Source organism: Protopterus annectens, chromosome 9.part0, assembly GCF_019279795.1.
Source record: "Protopterus annectens isolate FY-2018-M chromosome 9.part0, PAN1.0, whole genome shotgun sequence".
NCBI classification, from domain to species: Eukaryota; Metazoa; Chordata; order Ceratodontiformes; family Protopteridae; genus Protopterus; species Protopterus annectens.
In genome coordinates this window covers 384,746,117-384,767,120 of record NC_056743.1, presented here as the reverse complement: position 1 = coordinate 384,767,120, position 21,004 = coordinate 384,746,117, and the positions used below count along the sequence as shown (strand labels likewise).

General features: G+C 38.3%; 1 protein-coding gene across 3 annotated transcripts in view; it reads left to right on the top strand.

The window, feature by feature from the left end:
• The window catches only part of SORBS3 (sorbin and SH3 domain containing 3), a 1,673,489-nt gene that overhangs the window by 202,786 nt on the left and 1,449,699 nt on the right, over positions 1-21,004 (top strand). For all 3 annotated transcript variants that reach the window (XM_044082929.1, XM_044082928.1, XM_044082927.1), the window contains exon 4: positions 115-178. In XM_044082929.1, the coding sequence (XP_043938864.1) occupies positions 115-178 (64 nt within the window). The remainder of the gene's footprint in view (positions 1-114; positions 179-21,004) is intronic.

The following is a 21,004-nucleotide window of genomic DNA, read 5'->3' as shown; positions in this document are numbered from 1 at the left end:
ATTTTTGGTGAAAGAGAGCCATGTATTAGAGAAACAGTTTGTAGGAAAAGCCATAGATGTAAACTACTGGTTGACAATATACTTTCACCAATAAACTTTTTTTTTTTTTAACAGAGTGTCAGTAAACGCCGGGACTGGTACCGAAGTATGTTTCGACAGATACATCCAAAACTATCAGGTAAAAAATACTCTGGCTAAACATTAGTATCATTTACTAAAGCCTGTCACTTCAAGTGTGGATAATGTACATGATGTTTGTGTGTTTGTGTCATTTTAGAAAGTACAGCTTTAAATTCTGGCATGGTGATTTAGTCCAAAGACTGTCATTCAATGAGGTGGTAACTCTGTTTGTCATACGCACCCACACATGCTGATTCTCTGTGGTTAATTGTAACAAATATGCAACCCTCAGCCTAGACACCAAGGAGTGTTTGCCATTTTTGGTTTGAGGCTGAAATAAGATTTCTCCAAAGTCTAAACATTGTGTTCAATCATTTACTCAAATGCAAGTCTTTTTGTAACAGTTTCCTATGAGTTTATCAAGTGATATTTATTGAAAATGTTAATGTTGACATTCACTTGTAGAAAGATGCTTTTGAAGCATATTATGTTGAACACTCTGCTGTGGAAACAGGACGGGTTAATGTCATTTATGATTTATTTGTATTGGGATGGTAAGCAGCTTTGAAATGAATTCATCTTCATTGAAACTATTCAAACATTAACTCAAACTCTAGTTCCCATGTCCCCCACTCCTACACAACACACAAATTGTCCCTTTCCCTCCCTTCATCTGCAACCTGTTCCCATCTCCTTTATCTGCAAACTCCTTCAAAAACTCAAACCCTGCACTCCCTCTGCTGATTGCCTCCCAGCAGAATACCTTCAAATTGGAGCCAAAGCCATAGCATACCCTGTTTCTATCCTGATAAACAGATCCATCTCTGAAGCCTACATCCCCTCTATTTGGAAATTCTCACATATAATCCCTCTGCACAAAGGTGGTAAATCTACTGAGATCTCCAACTACCGTCCTATTGCTCTACTCTCCCCACTAGCCAAAATCATGGAAAATGTATTCACCATCAGCTACTCCAGCACCTTCTCCAAAACAACTTGCTTGCTAACTGCCAACATGGATTTAGGCCCTTTCATAGCACTACTTCTGCCCTTTTAACTTTTACTGATTGCATAAATAGGAATCAGAATAACAATAACTGTCTCTCAGCTGCCCTATTTATTGACCTTTCCAAAGCCTTTGATATGGTCAATCATAACCTACTTATCAATGTGCTAACAGCCCAATCTCTTGACCCACAAGCAATCCTTTGGTTCAAATCTTATTTGGAAAACAGACAACAAGCAGTACTCTGGGATAATAATCTATCCACATACCTCCCAGTAAGCACTGGAGTTCCTCAAGGTTCTATCCTAGGCCCTCTTCTTTTCTCCATCTTTATTAATGATCTCCATACTGTTTTTCCACAATCTACCTGTATACAATACGCTGATGACTCTACTCTTATCTGTACTGCCAAATCTTCTTCCTCTCTCCACACCCTTACACAAAATGTATTTAACACAGTTGAAAACTGGTTCACAGCAACGCTGCCTTCTTCTTAACCCTAAGAAAACTAAGCTACTACTCTTTACTCCCACTATAAAATCTCCTCAGTTCCACTTCACTATTACCTCTGACAATGGAACCTGCATTTCCCCGATTCTACTGCCCAACTACTTGGACTAACTATTGACCATAACCTCACCTTCATGCCCATGTTAATAATATTATAAAACTGTTAATAAAAATTAGGCTCCTGTATAGAATAAAACCCTTCCTTACACCTCTAGCTAAGAAATCCATAGCCCAGACTCACCTTACTTCCACTTTTCTATGCTTCTGCCATTTACACCATTCTATCTAAGCATAATCTCACCAAACTTGAAACTAGCTACAAAAACATAACCAGATTTGCTAATGGCTCTCCATACAGAACTCATCACTGCCTTAACCTTAAACAACTCAGATGGTTAGAACTACAAAACCAACTACAATACAATCAACTTGTGATTGCACAAAAATCCTGCACCATCCTCTAATACTCCCATCCTTACTAATCTGATCTCCCTTATAAAAATCTTTCTACACTACGCTCAGCTAATAAACTTCTTGCCTGCAACCCTTCTAATAACAAAGCAGTTTATTCCCTATTCTCCAATGTTGTGGGTAGAATCTGGAACAAACTTCCAAATACACTCACCTCACTCTCATCCTCTGCAATCTTTAAAAAACATCTTAAAGACCACCTTAAACATATTACATTGGCTTTGCCCCTGCTCAAAGCCTGATTGAATCTACTTTCATCTCTCCCTCCCCTGGTACTTACTTTCCTGCTTCCTTAATCAATTACCCTCCCATATCTTATGAACAACACTATAACATGTTTCCTAATGTTAAATTGTTTTAGTTTTGATTGACTTCACATGAACCCTACTAAAGCATTAAAACTTGTTTAATTTTTTTTTTTTATTACTTCTACTCAAATGAAACGTTACATTATTCACAATTTTTTTTTCATGTCTTATTTTGTAATGTAAAACTAATTTTTTTATAATATTTTGAATGTATTAATTTACTTATGTTGGAGCTTTTCTCCTCGGGCCTCTACTGAAAAGGGATATGTATCCAGCTAGACTAGCCCGGTCAACAAATGTAAATAAATAAAATAAATAAATAATTTCCATTGGAGTAAGACAAACAGAAGTACAGTGTAGTATTGTTTCACGTTGCATTGAAATCCTGCAGGATATTAGTACTTTGCATTATCAGGAAATAATTGTGATAAGTGAGTGGTATGGAAATACTTCTCCAGTGTTATGAACATTAGTTGTAATTCTTCTTGTTACGAGTAAAGTATGTTTATAATGTAATGCAGCTACCTGGATAGTTATGTCAGACAACTCTGCAGTAGTTGTGGGAGGCGTTATTGTTTGTTTTGTGGAGTATGTTTCCCTTGTGGACGTTGTGAAGTTGATCTAGCGCTATTGGTTAGCGGGCATTATATGTATGCTAGTAGCAGTTGCACTAAAATAGAATACCTTCACATTTAAGTGCAGCTTAATGAAGTTTCTAAAGGTATATATCTGATGAATGTTTTTACATTATTATTGCAAAATGGATTTTGGGAGTCACATTGATTCACAAACATGTTCACTTGAAATTGTTGGCAATATGTAGGGCATGAAGCCTTCACAGAAATGTCAGGCCCTATTAAATGTGGGCAGTTACTTGTACCACTTTCTGAAGAGTACTGCATCTGGGCAGTACTGCTGTTGCCAAGTAAACTACAAGCAGAAATGCTAGGGCAGATGTTTAACTGTTTTTTGGATGCTAAATATTTGCTTACCAGAAATACTGCTTGCCATTGTGCCCCAATCTCCTGCACCCCCACCCCCAATTTTACTGTACAGCATGTGATTATTGCTAGAAACTATCAAAAGGCAGGCCACTGAGATTTCTGATGATCCCTGTAAAATAGTAGCAAAGGTAATGGCTTCCTGTTCTGCAGAGGTTTTAACACAGATGCTTTCACACTAAAGCATTGAAACAGTCTATACAACATCCAGATAGATGACCTAGTCTGGTAGTAACTCCGTAGTGAATAAGCAAGCGTTTACTGAGAAGGTTTATCATTAAAAGGGGATGGTTTTATTATTTAACATCCAGGAAATGATGGCAATGATGTTCGTGTTGTCATTCTCGCAAACACCTGTAATATGAACGATTTATGTTCAGAATATTTCGTAAGGGATGGCACATTCCCTTTGCAAGCTGACTGCTGCAAACAGATATACACTATTCATGAACTAATTAGCAATGAAATTGAAAGAATATTGCCTCTAGTGCATGGAATTATGTTCTTACAATTTGAAAAGGCTTACGATATTTCTTTGGATTCCAGTCTTGAGTGTATGTGAACATGTAAATAAGAAATTAAAACCTGATTTATGTCTGACTTTGAGAAAGGGGCTCTTAACAGTCTGAAGTGTACATTTCCAAATGCTAAAATTAAAAAATGTTGGTTTCATCTCTGGCAAGTTATTTGGCATCAGGTACCCAGACTTCACTTAATGTCCAATTTTGGAAGTGACACAAAGTTTGAATTACTGGTAAAGTAGATTCCTTCACCAGCATTTATAAGTCCTGAACATGAGACAGATGTGCCTCAAACTGTGAAAGTGCTGTGTAGATTTGTTGATGCAAACTATGTAAGCAGCAAACTGAGAAAGTATGGTAAAATGAAATCAAAACACTGCAGACGTCCTCCTTTATGTCCTGTGTCATCCATGAGTCAGTACACGACAGTTGTACAATGGGGTACCCTTGCAGTCCAAACTGCCTTAAGGGTTGGCATTGGAAGCCTCATACTTGGAAGAAAAATTGTGTTGCAGATATTCTGAGGACTGTCCAACTTCAGCAAAATACTATTAATCATGTAATGAACAGAATGAGAACCATTTATGCCATCATCACCAAACTCGAGTACTTAAAAAAATGGAACCACTTTGCTTGTCTTTTACACGAAAGAGATTCATTCTCACCCAGAGGACTCATTGAGAGTGTAGCACAACCCTGCAGCTTCTGATGTCCAGATGTTCTGCTAGCTTTGTGGAATTAGTATTGCATTCCTGTTACAAGTGCATGTAAAGTATTTAATAGACATAATGAGCAACAGGAATGTTTTAGAAAGCGTTCCATGAAATAGATTGCAGAGTGACTTAATTAGATTCTTGGGTTCTATGTTAAAAGATCGACTTCTGAAAAAGTTGAATTTCATATGATCAAACTCTTTTGATTAATTATATAAAAAGTTGAATGCATCCCTCTTTGCTTAAGAAGTGAATTGTCCTGAGAGCACAGTACAGTGGGGATCAGGAAATATGCCCTTCCCCCACTGTAATCCAATCTTAGAGTTGGTATATATAATTAGCAGGGGGTGTAGGGGTACAGTGAGCTTACCCCACCTGCTGTTTGAGTTTTTATGTATGTTCGACTTTGAATTCATATGATTGACTATTTAAAATCATATGAAATTCAACAATTTAAAAAAATCAGATAAATAACATAGATGTAACTTAATTTACATGAGAGTTTTGTGGTGAAGCGCAAGTAATTACAGCATTTTTGAAATGCATTATTTCACTATCTAGCACAAATGTACAGGATTGCATTTAATCTAATTACCTTCTGTTTCCTTTATGCTTCTGCACATCTTAATAACTAACATAACACTAATGCACAAGAGATGGTATTCACTATTCAAAAAACAACGAAGCACATGTAAATGGGGAAAAAAGCTGATTTCAATATGAAAACTGCTTCTGAGTGGTAATCACTGCTATGTGTTACCTGTCGTGCTTATAAGACAGATACTGTGTAAATACTGAGGCGATATTTACTTAACACCAAAACAAAATTTTGACAGTAAATTGGCATTTCAGTATAACTGACTTGGAATATTCTGGTGTTCAAGCACATGTTTTAAACAAAATACCTTTGCAACATGTTTGCCTTGATAAGCTCGTAGTAAATCCTTTGGAACCACAATAACTTCAACACACTGTTGTGTCTTTCAGCTTTTCCCGGTTAGGGGTCACCACAGCAGAACTCCGGTCCCCTAATGATTGGCAGATTTTTACGTGCCGATTTGCTGGCCCTGACGCACAACCTTCAACGAAGGTACGCCCATTCACGCATGTCTCCACACAGAAGACGCTCTAGCTGAGAATCGAACAGGACAACATCTTACAGTGAGGCAACAACGCTACCGCAGCACCACCAACAATAACTTCAACACACTAGACCTCTTTATTAAGAACTGAGAGAGCTGCTACTTTAAATTCTTGCACATTTACATTCATATTTACCACTGCATCACTCAAACTCTGCGTTAGCTTTAAGCAAATAAATTAGGTTTCACTACACTATTAGACTTTAGAAGTAGATATTGATGGGTCTGTATCAAAATCTCGAAGAGGCATTGCAGCGAACGCCTCTTCTTTGATACATACACAGCGAATGCACAAAACCGCGAACAGTGACATCAGTGTTTTTTTCCCCTGTGAAAGAAATCGCTTGGCCATCCCTGTAAGTTTACAGTTTTCCCCACTGCAGTGCGATCTCTGAGTTGGTATGTTTAGTTGGAGGGTGTGTGGGGGCACAGCCTCCCAATTTTTTATGTTTGAAATTGTGTGCATGTGTTTTTGGTGCTAGCGATTTCTTTCCCAGGGAAAGAAATCGCTGTTTTGAACGTTCGTGGTTTAGTGCAGTTGGTGTTTGTCACTTAAGAGGCGTTTGATGTAAAATCTCTTTGAGCATTTGATATAGACCCAATATTGACTACTAAAACATTGTGGAATAAGGGTCAGAGGTTATGTAGGCAGCTGAGAAGTACCAACTATAGTAAGGTTTTGCAGTTCTAGAATCAATCTTATTGAGGATTGTTCTCTCCCTCTCCCCCTCTCTCTCCCTCTGGCACTGACTGGAGAAGGCCAATGCAGGTATTGAGATGCTCACAAGCCTTCAGGTGTGTGATGGCCATTTGGAGTTTGTCTCTGTAGATGAGAGAAGGTCAGTTCACCACAGCTGTGAGTTACTAAAGAAAAACTGTTTGTGCACATGTATCGAACAGCTGTTCATAATAATTAGTCTTCTTATAGACAGTGATTAATGGGGCTCAGTCAGATACTAGTTTGTTGTTTTTTTTTCCTCCATTAGCAAATGTTCTGAGTGGGAGAAATGAAGTCTGCAACTGAGGGCAGTTGGTCAAGGGATGTTGGTGCATTGTGCTCCCAGTGAAATTTACAAAGATTCCTTTGGGCATCTGCAGAGTTATTAGTCTGGACACCTTGTGTTGTCTTTGCCTGTCCCCTTTTGTCAATTTCTGCCGACCTTCTGTAGAGATTCCCTTCTGTCAGCTTTTCTAATTGTAATCCCTTCCTCTCATAGTTTGAGTTTTACCCCTACTTGTACATCTGATCTCAGCTGTTCCATTGCCTCACTTATTGAACAGGGAATCACATCTTTATTAATAAAAAGCTAGATTTCTTTAAGGACATTACACAGACATTTGACATTACATCATCTTAACTTGGGGCACATTTATTTAACTTATTTAAGCTAGTTTACACACTAAAAGCACATACCTAAATCACCGTGTCACATGCTGTTTGCCCCTCCCCCCAGTCTTATTTCTACAGTACCAAATTCTATTTTATGGCAAACAGAGTAAAAATGTATCTTTTGCTTACATTTGCAACAGAAGTACTTGGCAAGCAAATCCCAACTGCGCATGTGTAAGTCCCTTACTTAAAACCTTGTTCTGTCTACTGTTGCTAGATCAGTTTGTATGTTGTCCTCTCTTGTAGGATTGTCCTCCAACAGTTCATTCAGCTGATCTGTTGTTGCAGTTCTGTTATCTTTTTAGTATGTTCTATCATTTCTGTTTTGTCCTTTTTTCTTTTAAAGACTGGAAATGGCATTGCAGGCATTCAGTCCACAGCAAACATGTTTATTCCTTTATTCCTGCTGCTGTGTTGTAGGCTAGTTCCTTCTTGTCCACTGTTTCTTTCCAGTTCCTCTTACTTTAACTTCCTAAGGGCCTATTTTGAATCCCATTGCATATTCAGTCCCAGAGGATAAAAGACTTGGAATATAGCTAAATACATAAGCTTGAAGCAGATTTTCATTTCTCTCTGCTTCTTTGTAGCAGGAATTAATTTATTGGTACTATGTTATTGCTCTGCGAGGATCTTATATTCCCATGGTGGTAGTTATGCCTTACATTTTACATAGAAATAACCCAGAGATGGAATGAACTAAGATATGTTGGGACTTTTACATGTTTCCTCTTATCCATGAGGGGCAAGGGTGCTGAACTGGGTGGGTGAATGAACTTGCCCATCCATTCATCCAAATTACGTTTGAACAGAATAAGAAGTACTTTGCTTTATGTGGAGTGGAAGGCAGTTCCATAGAAGTGTTTTTTCTGTGATGCAAACCTGTCTCACCAACATATTCTATTTGTTTTGCAAAAAAGATTGAGATCCGTTGAGTGGGTGTTTATGATACTATTAAACTCAGGAATGTGTCATAGTTCTGACAGGATAGGGTCTGTTGAAGTTCTACAAATGAAGCAAAGGCCATCTCTCAGTAGCCTGTATGATACAGAGAAAATAGACAATAATTTTTTGATGGTCTGCACAGTTTTGATGGTTTAGGCCTTTGACTTAATAAATGTGTTGTCTTATTTCTAGTCTGTGCTGATTAATTATTCTCTGGAAACACTCAGTCCTGAGAATTTTTCTTCAATAGAAGTGAAAATATTTCTCCTTTCTGAGAGTATATCTGAAGTTTCAAAAGAATGTGTCTAGGCTGCGTTCTAGTGGGAACACTTTGGGTTCTTTCAGTGTGGAAGTCTTAGAAGAATGTCTGTCCATTCCTTTATATACATTTTATCAATTTTGTCAATGTCACTTTTCCTTTTATCTCTTCTGGAACTACATTAAATCTTCTTTTGTCTCTCCTGGATCTGTCTTCAGTTCCATAAGTTTCTGCATCACTAATTCTTGTTTACCTTCGGTCTCTGTCCCTTTTTCACTGCTCTGACTTCCTATAGATTGCAGATCTGAGATGGTATCTGAATGTCTGGACAGGGTATCCTGAGCATCCTTTAGTTTTTTGTTGCAGTTTTTGGCAGTTTTGTCCATTAATATCCCACCAGTTTTAAAGATCTTGGTGAGCATGTAATCAGTCATTTTTCCCACTGTGACCAGAGCTGCTTCTTGTGCAGCTTTCCCTGGGGGCAGACCTCCCCACTGATTTGTAGCATTTTCCCATTGTGACCAAAGTTGATGCTTTTGCAGCTTTCGCTGGGGGCAGACCTCCCCACTGACTTGTAGATTTTCCCACTGGGACCAAAGCTGCTTGTTTTGCAGCTTTTCACGGGGGGCAGACCTCCCACTGGCTTGTAGATTTTTCCACTGTGACCAAAGCTGCTTGTTTTGCAGCTTTCACGGGGGGGGGGGTGCAGACTTCCCACTGGCTTGTAGCATTTATTCCTTTCTCTTTAGTGAAGCAGGATTCATTTTTTTCCCTATTTTACTACTTTGTGATGCTTTCTTCCTCTGAGTAGCTGTTGTAGATGAAATATACTTGAGCAGCTATATTCAAATAATGGTTTAAAAGATTTACCACTGATTTTATGTTCCAGACATTATTCTAGCCAGGAGCTGTATGGTTATCTACAACTCTTGCCACCATACCAGCAGTCCGTTTGAGGCTGATTCATTTCTGGAGAGTGAAACTAGGACAAAATAAATTGGATCTTAGTCTTGTTGTGTGAAGTATACATTTTCAAGTTTCTTTTGTGTGTTCATAACTTTAAATTCATCATGATTGTCAAGCTTATGACCTTCTTGCCTTCAAGAGGTTTGCATGCTACAGACCTGTGCTGATATTTTGTACTTTTCATTATGTTATAATCCAAGCAATCTCAGCCATGGCCAAGGTGAACTACTACTACTACTTTTATTTATTTTACATTTGTTGACCAGGATACTCCGACTGGATACATATCCATTTTTAGTGGAGGCCCGGGGAGAAAAGCTCCAACGGTAGTTACAAAAAGCAAACATGAGAAAAATACACATTTAAAAAAGTTTACAGACTCATTTGAGATATTTGAGTTATACAGTCTGAAAAAAAATTATGATATAGCACACTTAAAATGACAGATTGAATAGTAATAGTACACAAGTATTACCAAAGATTTTGTCAGGTTTAGAGGAAGAACATAGCCAATGTGTATTAAAATACTGTTTGAGACTTTTCTTAAATTGTATAAAGAGAGGTCTCTATAGTAATGCCATCAAGCAAAGAGTTCCAAGTTTTACCAACAGAACTGGCAAATAGTCACCGGCAGCGTTTTTGGATTTAACAGTTTGGATTACCAGACTATTACATGAGCAAAGTGGTCTAAAATTATATTGGTGGTAGATACTATTTTTAAGAGCAGGTATATTATCTGGTTGGTTAAGTACTTTATGAGCAATTATTAGTTGCTTGTACTTTAATAAGCTGGGCAACTCTAACCAACCAAGATAGTTTAGGTGTTTACAGTGATGTGTTCTGTAAGGCATACCAGTGGCAAATCTTGCTATGTGGTTATAACAGGAAGAGTGGGTAAGTAGAGGTGTGGTATCGAAAAGGGTAGAGAGTAGATGAGAATGGACTATGGCTATTCTAGCAGGTGAGGTAAGAAAAGGTTTAATCCTATATAATGTACCAAGTTTTTTATTGATGGTTTTAATAGTTTGGTTGATATGCTTGTCAAATTTTAGTTTATCAACCAAGACACCTAGAAGTTTTGTGCAAACGTCAGGGGAAATTGTAATACCATTATTTGATTTAATGGAGAAGGGTAGTATAGAGGATCTTTGAGTGGGAGAGAAAAGTAGAAGGTGTGTTTTGTTTGGATTTAAAATTAGACGACAGTCAGAAAGCTAGTTTTCGATTATTTAAAATGTATTTTGGGGTTAGTGTCTGCAATATTGGTTGGGAGGTGGCAGAGCAAATCAAAAAGAGTCATCTGTGTATTGAATGCAATTAGTGTTTGGAATGGCCACATGGAGGTCATTAATGAAAATGGAAAACAAAAGCGGTCCCAGAATAGATCCCTGGAGGACTCCAACGGGGTTGGGAAGGAGGTTGGATAGTTTATTCTGCCATAGGACGGCTTGTTGTCTATTGCAAAGATATGATTGGAACCATTGGAGAGAACGATTGTCTAAGGAAATTGCTTTAAAGGTGGAAATAAGTAGTTGGTGGAAACCATATCAAAAGCCTTTGAGCGATTTAAAAAAAAGGGCAGAGAATGGTTTGTTATTGTTTCTGTTATGGTTGATAGCATCAGAGAAGTAAAGAAGGGCTGTGGTGGTGCTATGATGTGGGCCAAAACCATGCTGAGATTTTGCTAGTAGATGTTTATGGATTAGATAGTGCAGCAGCTGCTTATGGATGCACTTTTCCATAATTTTAGCCAGTGGTGATAAGATAGCTGTAGGTCTGTTACTGGGAAGTTCGGTTGAACTACTGCCTTTCTGGAATGGTATGACATGAGAAGTTTTCCAGCGAGACGGGACTGTAGCTTCTGATATGGTACGATTGATTAGAATGGAGATGGGATACGCTATAGTATTTGCAGCTTTTTGCAGATACTCAGCAGGGAGAAGATCAGCAGATAACTATGTTATTGTGAAAATTACAGATGAAACTGTTAACACATCGCTTTCATCCAGAAGTGTGAAAAACTTCTGACAGACCTGATTATCACATTCAGAAATCACTCCCAAAGGATTTAAGGAACATATTAACCTGTGGCTAAAATATGCCTGTCTTGATTGGTGAACTTGCAATCTCAGGAAAAGTTGAAAAAGTTCAGAAGAAAATCAATCAACAGAGACTGTTTTCTTGGGGCAAAATGAGTGAAAATATGGAGAAAAATATTTAAAAAATCATAAAGTAGAAGAATTGGGGCAGTTAGAGTCATTACTAAAAGATTCACTATTTGGGGCATAGCCACAACTATACAAAATGCCATAGAGATGCCCAGGGGAGAGGATAGTTATGATGCAGCTAGTCCAGGCATATCCTGGTAGAAAGAGGTTGAATAAATGCTTAAAGGGAGGGTTATAAGGGCCTCGGGGCCAGTAGCCTAGTAACTTCCTGTGATCCTGTAAACAGAAAATACGCCCCTGAGATTCCACTAGTGTCCCAGCTGGACAGGGGCATCAGATGTTGACTTGTCTAAATATGGGCTAAACTCTAGGCTAGGCTTATAAGGGTCTCAGGACCAATAGCCTAGTAACTTTCTATGAACCTAAAAGCAAGGTGGTCTTCAGCTGTTGGACATTAAATGTGGTTATTAATGCTGTGTGTGTGGAAAGAGGACTAGTTATTGGCAGATAAGTGCAAAGTTTGTACTGATGCTAAATGTTTCTGGGAGAGTAGGGGAAGATATTAAAAAGTGAGCTAATGACCAAAGGAGACTCCCCTGACTGCAGTTAAAGAAAGGAGAAGAGCTTATGGGTTTGAATGAGAACTGTTCAATCACGAACCTCCTCAAACTCACAAACCTTATCCACTGCAAATTCTTTTGATTTGGAAAATGGCAGTGGACTGTGATAAGACTGCTTGCTTCTTTTCATGTGAAGTTTTTATTTAGAATTTGTTCCTGTATCTCCATGCTTCCTACAGTCCTATTTCTCAAACAAGTTAGGCATTACACGTATTAACCTTGTTGACACTTGCACTGTTTAGTGTTGATATTTGCCGTAGGTTTTTCTCAGTTTGATGTGTACATGTTTGGGTTTCTGTCAGTTTCAAAACTTTGATGTTGGTATATGTATCAAAGTTGTATCTATTTCATTTTGGAGATTGCACCTGAAGTGAAACATAAAAGAGAATCTGGCCACTTTAGACCCATCCTTAACAGAGCAGGGCCGAACTCGATGATTAATCAAGATTTGGTTGGGGGCCTGAATAGAAAGGGTGGAGAAGTTGATATAGAGGTCAGATTCTTGTGCACGTTCTCCATTGATCATTATTTTATTAGGGGGATCCTACAGAAAAATTGGGCCAACATAAAAGAAGACATAAATTTACAGCAACTGTTGGGGACAACACCCAGTATAGCCTTTAGGAAAGGATTTAATCTAAAGGCATTGTTAGAAATGAACAAACACACTTCATTTAACAAAGCCAAGGGTATGGTTAAATGTGGACTGTGCAACCAGTGTAAATTTATGCAGGAAGGTAATCATGTGGTCATTAACAATGTAAAATACAAATTAATGGGTAACTTTAGCTGTTCATCTAAAGCAGTGGTGTATGTGGCAAGCTGTAAGCAGTGCCCTGCTTTCTATATAGGAAAAACTGAGAGGGCACTGCACAAAAGAGTTTGAGCATTTATATGCTATTTCTAAGAGCGACATTAACAACGCTCTAGCCTTCCACGTTATGGACAATAAAGAACACAGTTTCAGATTCACGGTTCTGAAACAAATTAGGACACAAATGTTTTCAGGCCCATGGCAATTGTTATTAGAAAAGGAAGAGCTATTATGGCAGCTCAGGACAGCTGCACACACACACCCTGGCTTAAACGAAGCAATATCGCTCACTTGTATTCTAAAATTATTAGCTAGTAAAAGGTAATACCTTTTGACTTAGCAGGGAGCTTTTGAAATTTTTCATGTACAGCTAAGTCCCATTTTTGATTTGGTTTTACTTTGAACGACGCTGCACCTAGTGTCTAACACAAATGCACAGGGGACATGATGAAGTAAAGTGTTGAGTTGATCTATATAGGAATTTATATATCAACTATTTAGAGGCGCTTATTGCATTAAAGAGAATAATATAATGTTATATGGGCACAGTGGTTTGTACCTATTTTTAACAAAATACAAAAACCTATTAGTGGCATTACAAACATTGAAGTTTTTGTTTTTAAAATCTTAAATTGATAGGTGTTAACATTTGGAAAACCACTCAGGAGAGTTTTGTAGTTCCACGTTAACAATCTTTTTAAATGTTGGCTCTATGAGCTAAATCTAAATGTTCAGGATATATATAGCCTTTGAACGTAGCTGCAGTTGTCATGTAACTCATAATTTACGTATTTGTATATATTTTTCACACAACATAAGAACAGTGAACATTATATATACGAGTACTGACAGACATTACATCTTTTTTGGACAGAAAAGGCTTGAAGGATTGTGTTTTAAATGGCGAAATTATGCGCATTTTTAAAGTGAGGTTTTGTTTCGTTTTGTTTTCAATATTTAAACTGTTGGTTCTGTATGATTTTAAATTCACAAGCTGTTGAATTGTTAATATGTTAATTTGTTTGCCAATTGGTTAATTAGCTGATAGCATCCTATTTAAAAAAGTTTTGATGCTACAACTGATTGTTTTATTTCTGTCTGAGGAAGGAGAGATAGAAGTCTCTCCGAAAGTGCTTGTGGTTAATAAAAGCTCTTACATTACAGCGTATGGACTTTTGTTGCTTTCCTTCAAACAGTTTTATCGGACTGTGGATTTTACTTGACTATCTATTTTGCACACGCCTAGCAACTTGTTCCCTCGAATTTTTGTGTTTTTGTATCTATTCGTGCATAATAATGGTTTAGGAGCCACAGTGATTCCTAGTTACTGCTTTAGATAGGAACCAGATTGGTTTCTATGTAGTGCTTTAGATGGGAACCGCATTGGTTGCTATGTAGTGCTTTAGATGGGAACCACATTGGTTCCTAGTTAGTGCTTTAGATAAGAATGATGTTAGTTCCTGTTGTACTGGCAGTCTGAGGTATCTGCTTTTCTGTTTGAGGCAGTGTTTCCTGGTTGGTATCCTTTGCTTTCCTCATACTGTCTTATATTACTCCCTTAATTAGAAGTAATTATGTAACTACAGTGGTGAAAGTTCATATGCTTAGGAATGAAAAAAATGTCTGAAGTGTATTTTATTGGAGCAAATGAAACCTGTTTTAACTAGCTGCTGTAATTACCTACTTGAATAATGAATGTGAAACACTTTACAATCTGAGAAAGTCCAAGAGTACTGTACTGGAAAATCTGGTAACTCTTAGGTGAATTAAACTTGACTTCACTGGAAGTGAATTATGGCTTTTTGTTTTTTGTAGTATGAGGCTTGTTGGTCATGACAGAGATGCTTTTTGGACTTGGTACGTGTGTGTGTAATACGAATCTAGTACTTTAAGCTGAAAACCATCTTGACAAGTGCAGATAACTTGCTGCAAACTACTTAAGTTTCATTCTACTCATGATTAACAGTAAGTTAATAAAACAAAAGGGCTTTGCACACTCAGACTTCAGGGCTGTGCCTCCATAGTCCCAGTGTCTGCAGGTGTTGCCTTCAAGATTGCACAACCTTAGAAACGGTGGTTTTGAGTTAGTCAGTCAGTGCATTTGAATCTCTTGGATTAGAATACAAAGACAAATGTTCATTTGTGAGCGACTGCATCTTAAACTGCTGAATACTGACCAAGTGTAAGGCTGTATAGAAGTTTATCAGATGCACATGTATCAAGGGGTGAACGATTTCTATATACACATCAGTTACATGGTTCTTGAAAGCTACTATAGATGATTTGTATGCAGTAGACTTTAGCACCTTGGTGCTGATTTCACTTAGGTCGTGGTTGTGGAATTGTAGGAGTAGACTTTTCAGCATAAATAGTTCTTTTGTGTTCATTAGCTGTCATGAGATGAGAACTAGAGTTCAGACATGCGTGAATGCACCATTCTTTATCTTTGTACATTGTCTGAAATTTGCTGTTGATCACAAGCATTTTTGGACATCGTAAGTGATGCTTTTGATTCTGTAAGTACTTGATATAATAGTATTGTTTCAGATGGTATTTGTACGACTTGTGTACATTATGTTCATTGGGAATGATTTTTGTTTAGATATTTCTTTAGGTTTGTCATCACTGGTTGTTGTTGTTGGCAATAATATATATAAAAAAACGTTATTATTTTTGAAGGAAGTTAATCGGTGTCTAATTTTAAGTTGAATCTTATCCCGTAATCTTAGAAGGCAATGAACTGATCTGTTGGGTTTTATCCTACTGATGCTTATTTTTAGTGTTGAGTTCAGTTTTGGATCCCCCAGCAATGTATTCTGGGCACTGATCTTTAAACAGAGCAGTGCCACACATTGCCAGGCCTGCTAAACGTCACTGCTCAAGTAACTTATAACAAACAGACTGTAATAATCCCTGATGCCTCTCTGTAAATTTTGTGATTTCTGTCCTTGTGATTTTTCTAGTAAGGAATTACTGGACCTTTCCAGCTTGTTGCAGAGAGCTTGTTTAAAGGCTACAAATGCAGCCAAGTAGCACAGTGATAGTCTCTTGATGGACTGGACATGTTTTTTTTTTAAATATGTAGGATATGGAATGTGCTTTTTCTGATTTAAGTAGATAAGCTACTTTTCACATTTTCAGTTATCTATTATTCTCTGTAAATCATAGTTTTTGATAGGAATATTGTTGTAATCATAATTTATGTCCATTTTGCCAGCTCTCAAAAGTGAGGTCATTGTGCCGCAGGTATATATTTTTAGTAGACCACCATGGTGAAATTCAACATCATTTATTGAAGGAATAAAGGAGCTATATCATGTGTTTTCTGACTTGTGTAGAAAAAGTTTCAGTTGTTTTTTACTGCTCTCCTTAAAATTTTAATGATGTCTTACTTGATTAGAACATAAATGTTAAAATAAGTTACATAATTTTTGCCTATTTTTCTGTTGATAAATTAATAGATTTCAAATCTGATTTTAGTGCTGCTTTAGGTATGTATTTTTAGACCATCATGGAGAACGTATAATCATATTACATCAGTAAAGCAAAAATGGTGTATGATACTGTTGTGGTTACAAGAAAAATAATGCTAAACTCATCTAGATGAGATAAACACAGACATGATGCATGTATTTTTGTGGTACACTCTATTAGCATTAACAATATTGTAGTATTGATTCTAAAGTGTCATGAATGGTAGATTTAACATGTCAGTGTCCTTAACTCCTCAAAGGTGAAAGAACTGAGTGGGACAGAGGAAAATTAAGCTGCATCTACAACTTGTACATGGGAGAGGCATTAGCCTGGTACATAACTGTCCTTGCAAACAATATTGTTTAACTTTTTAGTAAAACGCCAGAGCCATGGAGGGAAATTCAATCTTTACCTGAAAGCATGTTATTAATGAAACTTGATAACAACCTTGAAATATCCAAATGGTGTGCCTAGTGATGACAAACTGTTATTTAGCATAGGGAGGCAAGAAAAAGTTAGCATCCTCGCCTACTGTAAATCAGTTTTTAGTCTCATTTGTTTAAAAAAAAATCTGAACATTTATACTTTGTATTAAGTCATGAAATGCATACTGCGGTGGTGGTGCTGCGGTAGCGTTGTCGCCTCACAGTAAGACGTTGTCCTGTTCAATTCTTAGCTAGAGCGTCTTCTGTGTGGAGACGTGTGTGAATGGGTGTACGTTCGTTGAAGGTTGTGCGTCAGGGCCGGCAACTCGGCACGTAAAAATCTACTGCCAATCATTAGCGGACCGGAGTTCCGCTGTGGCAACCCATAACCGGGAAAAGCCGAAAGACACAACACAACATTAAGTCATGAAATGCATCTGCACCCTGCTCATACCTACAAAAATCGGCTTTTAAGATGCATATTCATACCCTTTGAATACTCTCTTCACATACAGATTTACTATCTGGTATGTATAGTAACAATATTACTGCCTTTATTGGCAGGTTTAAGCTTCCATCTGCTCATTCAGCCAGGTTTTGGGAGACCTACATTTTTATCATATTAAAATTACTTGATTTTTTAAGAAATACCTTAAAATTTAATTGCCCAGCACTGAGATATAAAGTCATCTTCAAACAGCTTGTACACATGTTTTGGCAGCCCATCAAATCTTGACACCCTGCTTGTCAACCTTCAGTTCAACACCTTCTCCATCTTGTTAAGGATAGAAGAGCGACAAGGCCAAGCTCATCTTTTTCTTCATGATAGAGAATCGTGTGGGTGAAGTGCCTTCCCAGCACATTCAATGTCCTGAGTATATAGTATATAGAGCTGTAGTCACCTCCTGAATATACCCAGCTCTCTCTCTACTGCAAGTTCATCTCTGGTTTCTGCTACAAACATTTAGGGGGTCTTGGTCTTCCACTTTCTGAATATCCAGTGAGGGAGCTTGCTGAGCCTTCATCCATTAGCCCAGCTTAGTGTCACTACCCTTTGGCCTTCCTCAATTAGCTCAGCCTAGTGTTACTGCCGTTGGCCTTCCTCCATTGTCCTAGCCTAGTAATGCTATTTTGTTCAGTTTTCTACTACAACTCTCCTTTGGGCAGTGGTGTCATCCTGATGTTTAACTCTGCCTGGGCCAACTCTCATGACAAAAAAGGAAGAAGAGATTTTGGAAGGTTCAGTGTCACAAATACTTCAATTCCTGACAGAATATGTAATCCTTTTTGTGATGGACTCCCTTACTGACCACTGAGCCTCTCTCATTCCCAGTTGCTCCATGAACCTGTTCTTTTCTTAACAGCCTGTAGCCTATTTATTCTTGGGACAAGTGTCAAATGTATGATTTATAATCCATGTAAGCGAGGACTGGATTATTTTGTATTGTACTCTTCTGTCTCCAGTGCATATTCCTGTAGTATCTGAAAGAGGACAAATATGCCTCAGTGAGGTACGTCCATGCCTTCATGTGCAGTGCAGTGATAGGACTGGCCCTCCATAATTTATTTATGTACATTTCTTAACCGGGTAGTGTCCAACTGGGCCAGTAGCCCGTTTTCAGCAGAGACCTGGGGAGAAAAGCTCCAGACAAATTAACCATTACAAGCAAAACAGTTAATAAGATAACAGTAGTTAATAAAGCACAATACAACAGCACAGTAGAAAAAGTCACAGTCCAATAGTAAATAATCAAAGATGCTGTGGAAAAACAAATAGTTCTAGGAACATTATATTGCAGTTTACAGCAGTACAAATACGTTTATCAGAAGCTTGACTAGCAAACAAACTTCTAGTAGTTTGAGGTGAAGGAGAGTACAGAGCTGAGAAGACATTAGGAAGGTGTTACCCTGGTGAAGTGCAAGGGCAGATCAGTTTGCTGGTGAGGTATTAGTTTGAAAGAAGGGATGTTAGTATTTGTTTGGATGAGCTGGCGTAGGGGGTTCCAGACCTTGGAGTAGAGGAAGTCACCATAATAGTTGTGTGACTGGGTCATTTTCACCAGTAATTTGTCAGCGGATCTAAGGGACCTGTTGTTAATGTTGGGTTGGACCAAGTTTGTAAAGGCAGGGCAGTTGTTGGGGTTGTTTAAGACTTTGTGGACAATGGTAAGCTGGTTTAAAGTTAACAGATAGGGAAGTTCTTGGAGAGAACAGCAATGATAAGAATTGTGGGGTTGATAGGCCGCAAACCTAGCTATTTTGTTGTAGCAGGATTCTAGATTGTTAAGGTCAGTCTTGCATAGGTTGGTGAAAATATGTGAACAATAGAGGAGGGTAGAAAATAAATGGGCTGTAACAGTGGCTAGTCTGGCTTGGTGAGTGAGGTAAGGTTTGGCCCTGTAGAGGGTGCCTAGTTGGCATGAACTTTTTTTATTGTTATGAAGATGTGTATATCAAATTTTAGTCTGTTGTCAACTGTAACTCCTAGGAGTTTGGTATGATTAGTTGGGACAATTTTTGTTACATTGGAGGAGTAGATAGAGAAGGGTAGAGGGCTAAACTTGGGTGATTTGTTAGTGAAAATCATTAACTTAGTTTTATTTGGGTTTAGGATGAGTTGATGCTTGGAGAGGTACGTTTCTATGTCCAAGAAGGATTTTTGCATTTTTTTGTTGGGGAGAAGGGGCTGAGCAGACTCGTGAGGAGTAATTCTCATATTGGATGATGGTTGCATGTTGGGTGGCGGGGTTTAGGTTATTGGTGAATATGGTAAAAAGGAGAGGCCCAAGTATGGATCTTCGGGGTACTCCAGTATATACAGGCAGAAGAGAAGAGAGATTGTTTTCCCGTTTAGTATCCTGTTGATGACAGGTAGCTGTGGAAACAAGTTAGTGATGATGAGTTGAGACTGTAGTTTGCAAGTTTGTTGAGTAGCAGTTGATGAGATACGGTTTAAAAGGATTTCGATATATCTAGAAAAATTGCAAAGACCAATTGTCCTTAAATTTTGAGGTTTTGGGTAGTATTGGTGAATGTTATTAGAGCAGTTTTAGTACTGTGCGTGGGCCTGAAGCTGTGCTGTGAGGGGGATAGCAAGCAGTTAAAGGTGAGGTGATTTAGAATCTGTAGGTGTGTACATTTTTCTAAGATTTTTGCTATGGGAGAGAGGATGGCAGTTGGTAGATAATCGGCGTTATCTTTAGAGGGACCTCCCTTGTGAAGGGGAATGATGTAAGAAAGCCAAGTCTGCTCTTCAAATCTTCCCTTAAGGAAGCTCTACCCTTAGTATAACCAGACTACTCACTGTAGCATAAGGCTAGCACTTGTTCTCAATACTTCTCTACTAAGTAAGCACTCTCGTACTAAGTAAAGCACTACATCTACTTACTACCCCTGTGAATATCCACTTCCCTTAAAGGTATACCACTCCCTTATACTGTTCTAGCATGTCGAGTGGTAGATTACTGGCGTCGTCTCCAGTTCAGCTGTTCAATCTGGGTATCTTGAGACAATGCTACAATTATCTCATGTACACAGAAAACCCTCTCCTCCTCCCAACAAACACAAATACATGTGAGAGATGCAACTATATAGCCAAACTGGAGGCTGAACTCTCTCAACTCAGGGCTGGCATGACCAGACAGGAGGAGACGGCATCCACACAAACAACAATCCCAGTCCCACATAGACCTAACACAACTGCAAACCAAACACATAAAAACACAAAGACATACTCGGAGGCTCTAATAAAAAACTTACCAAAACAACAGAGGCTCCCAAAGCAGACATCCAAAAATCCACCACCTCAAAACAAAACACATACTTCAGTAAATCAGTGTGCCAATAATGACTCTTAAGGCCAAACACCTTGCCTGTTAAACTAGTAATAGGTGACTCCATAGTCAGACACACTGATGTCCCACTGACCAGGCTGAAGAAGGAGAAGGTGACTGTGAGCTGTCTGTCGGGGAGCTAGGATCCATGCCACATAACACACGCACTCAGGTCACTCCGAAGCAAGTACAAATATGACTCCGTCATTGTCCATGCTGGTGTGAATGACCTGAGCGATTACCTCCCTGGACTACATGAAAGAGACATAGAGGGCTCTCCGATTATGTAGCCCAGGCTGGTATGACCCTGACCCTGAGACA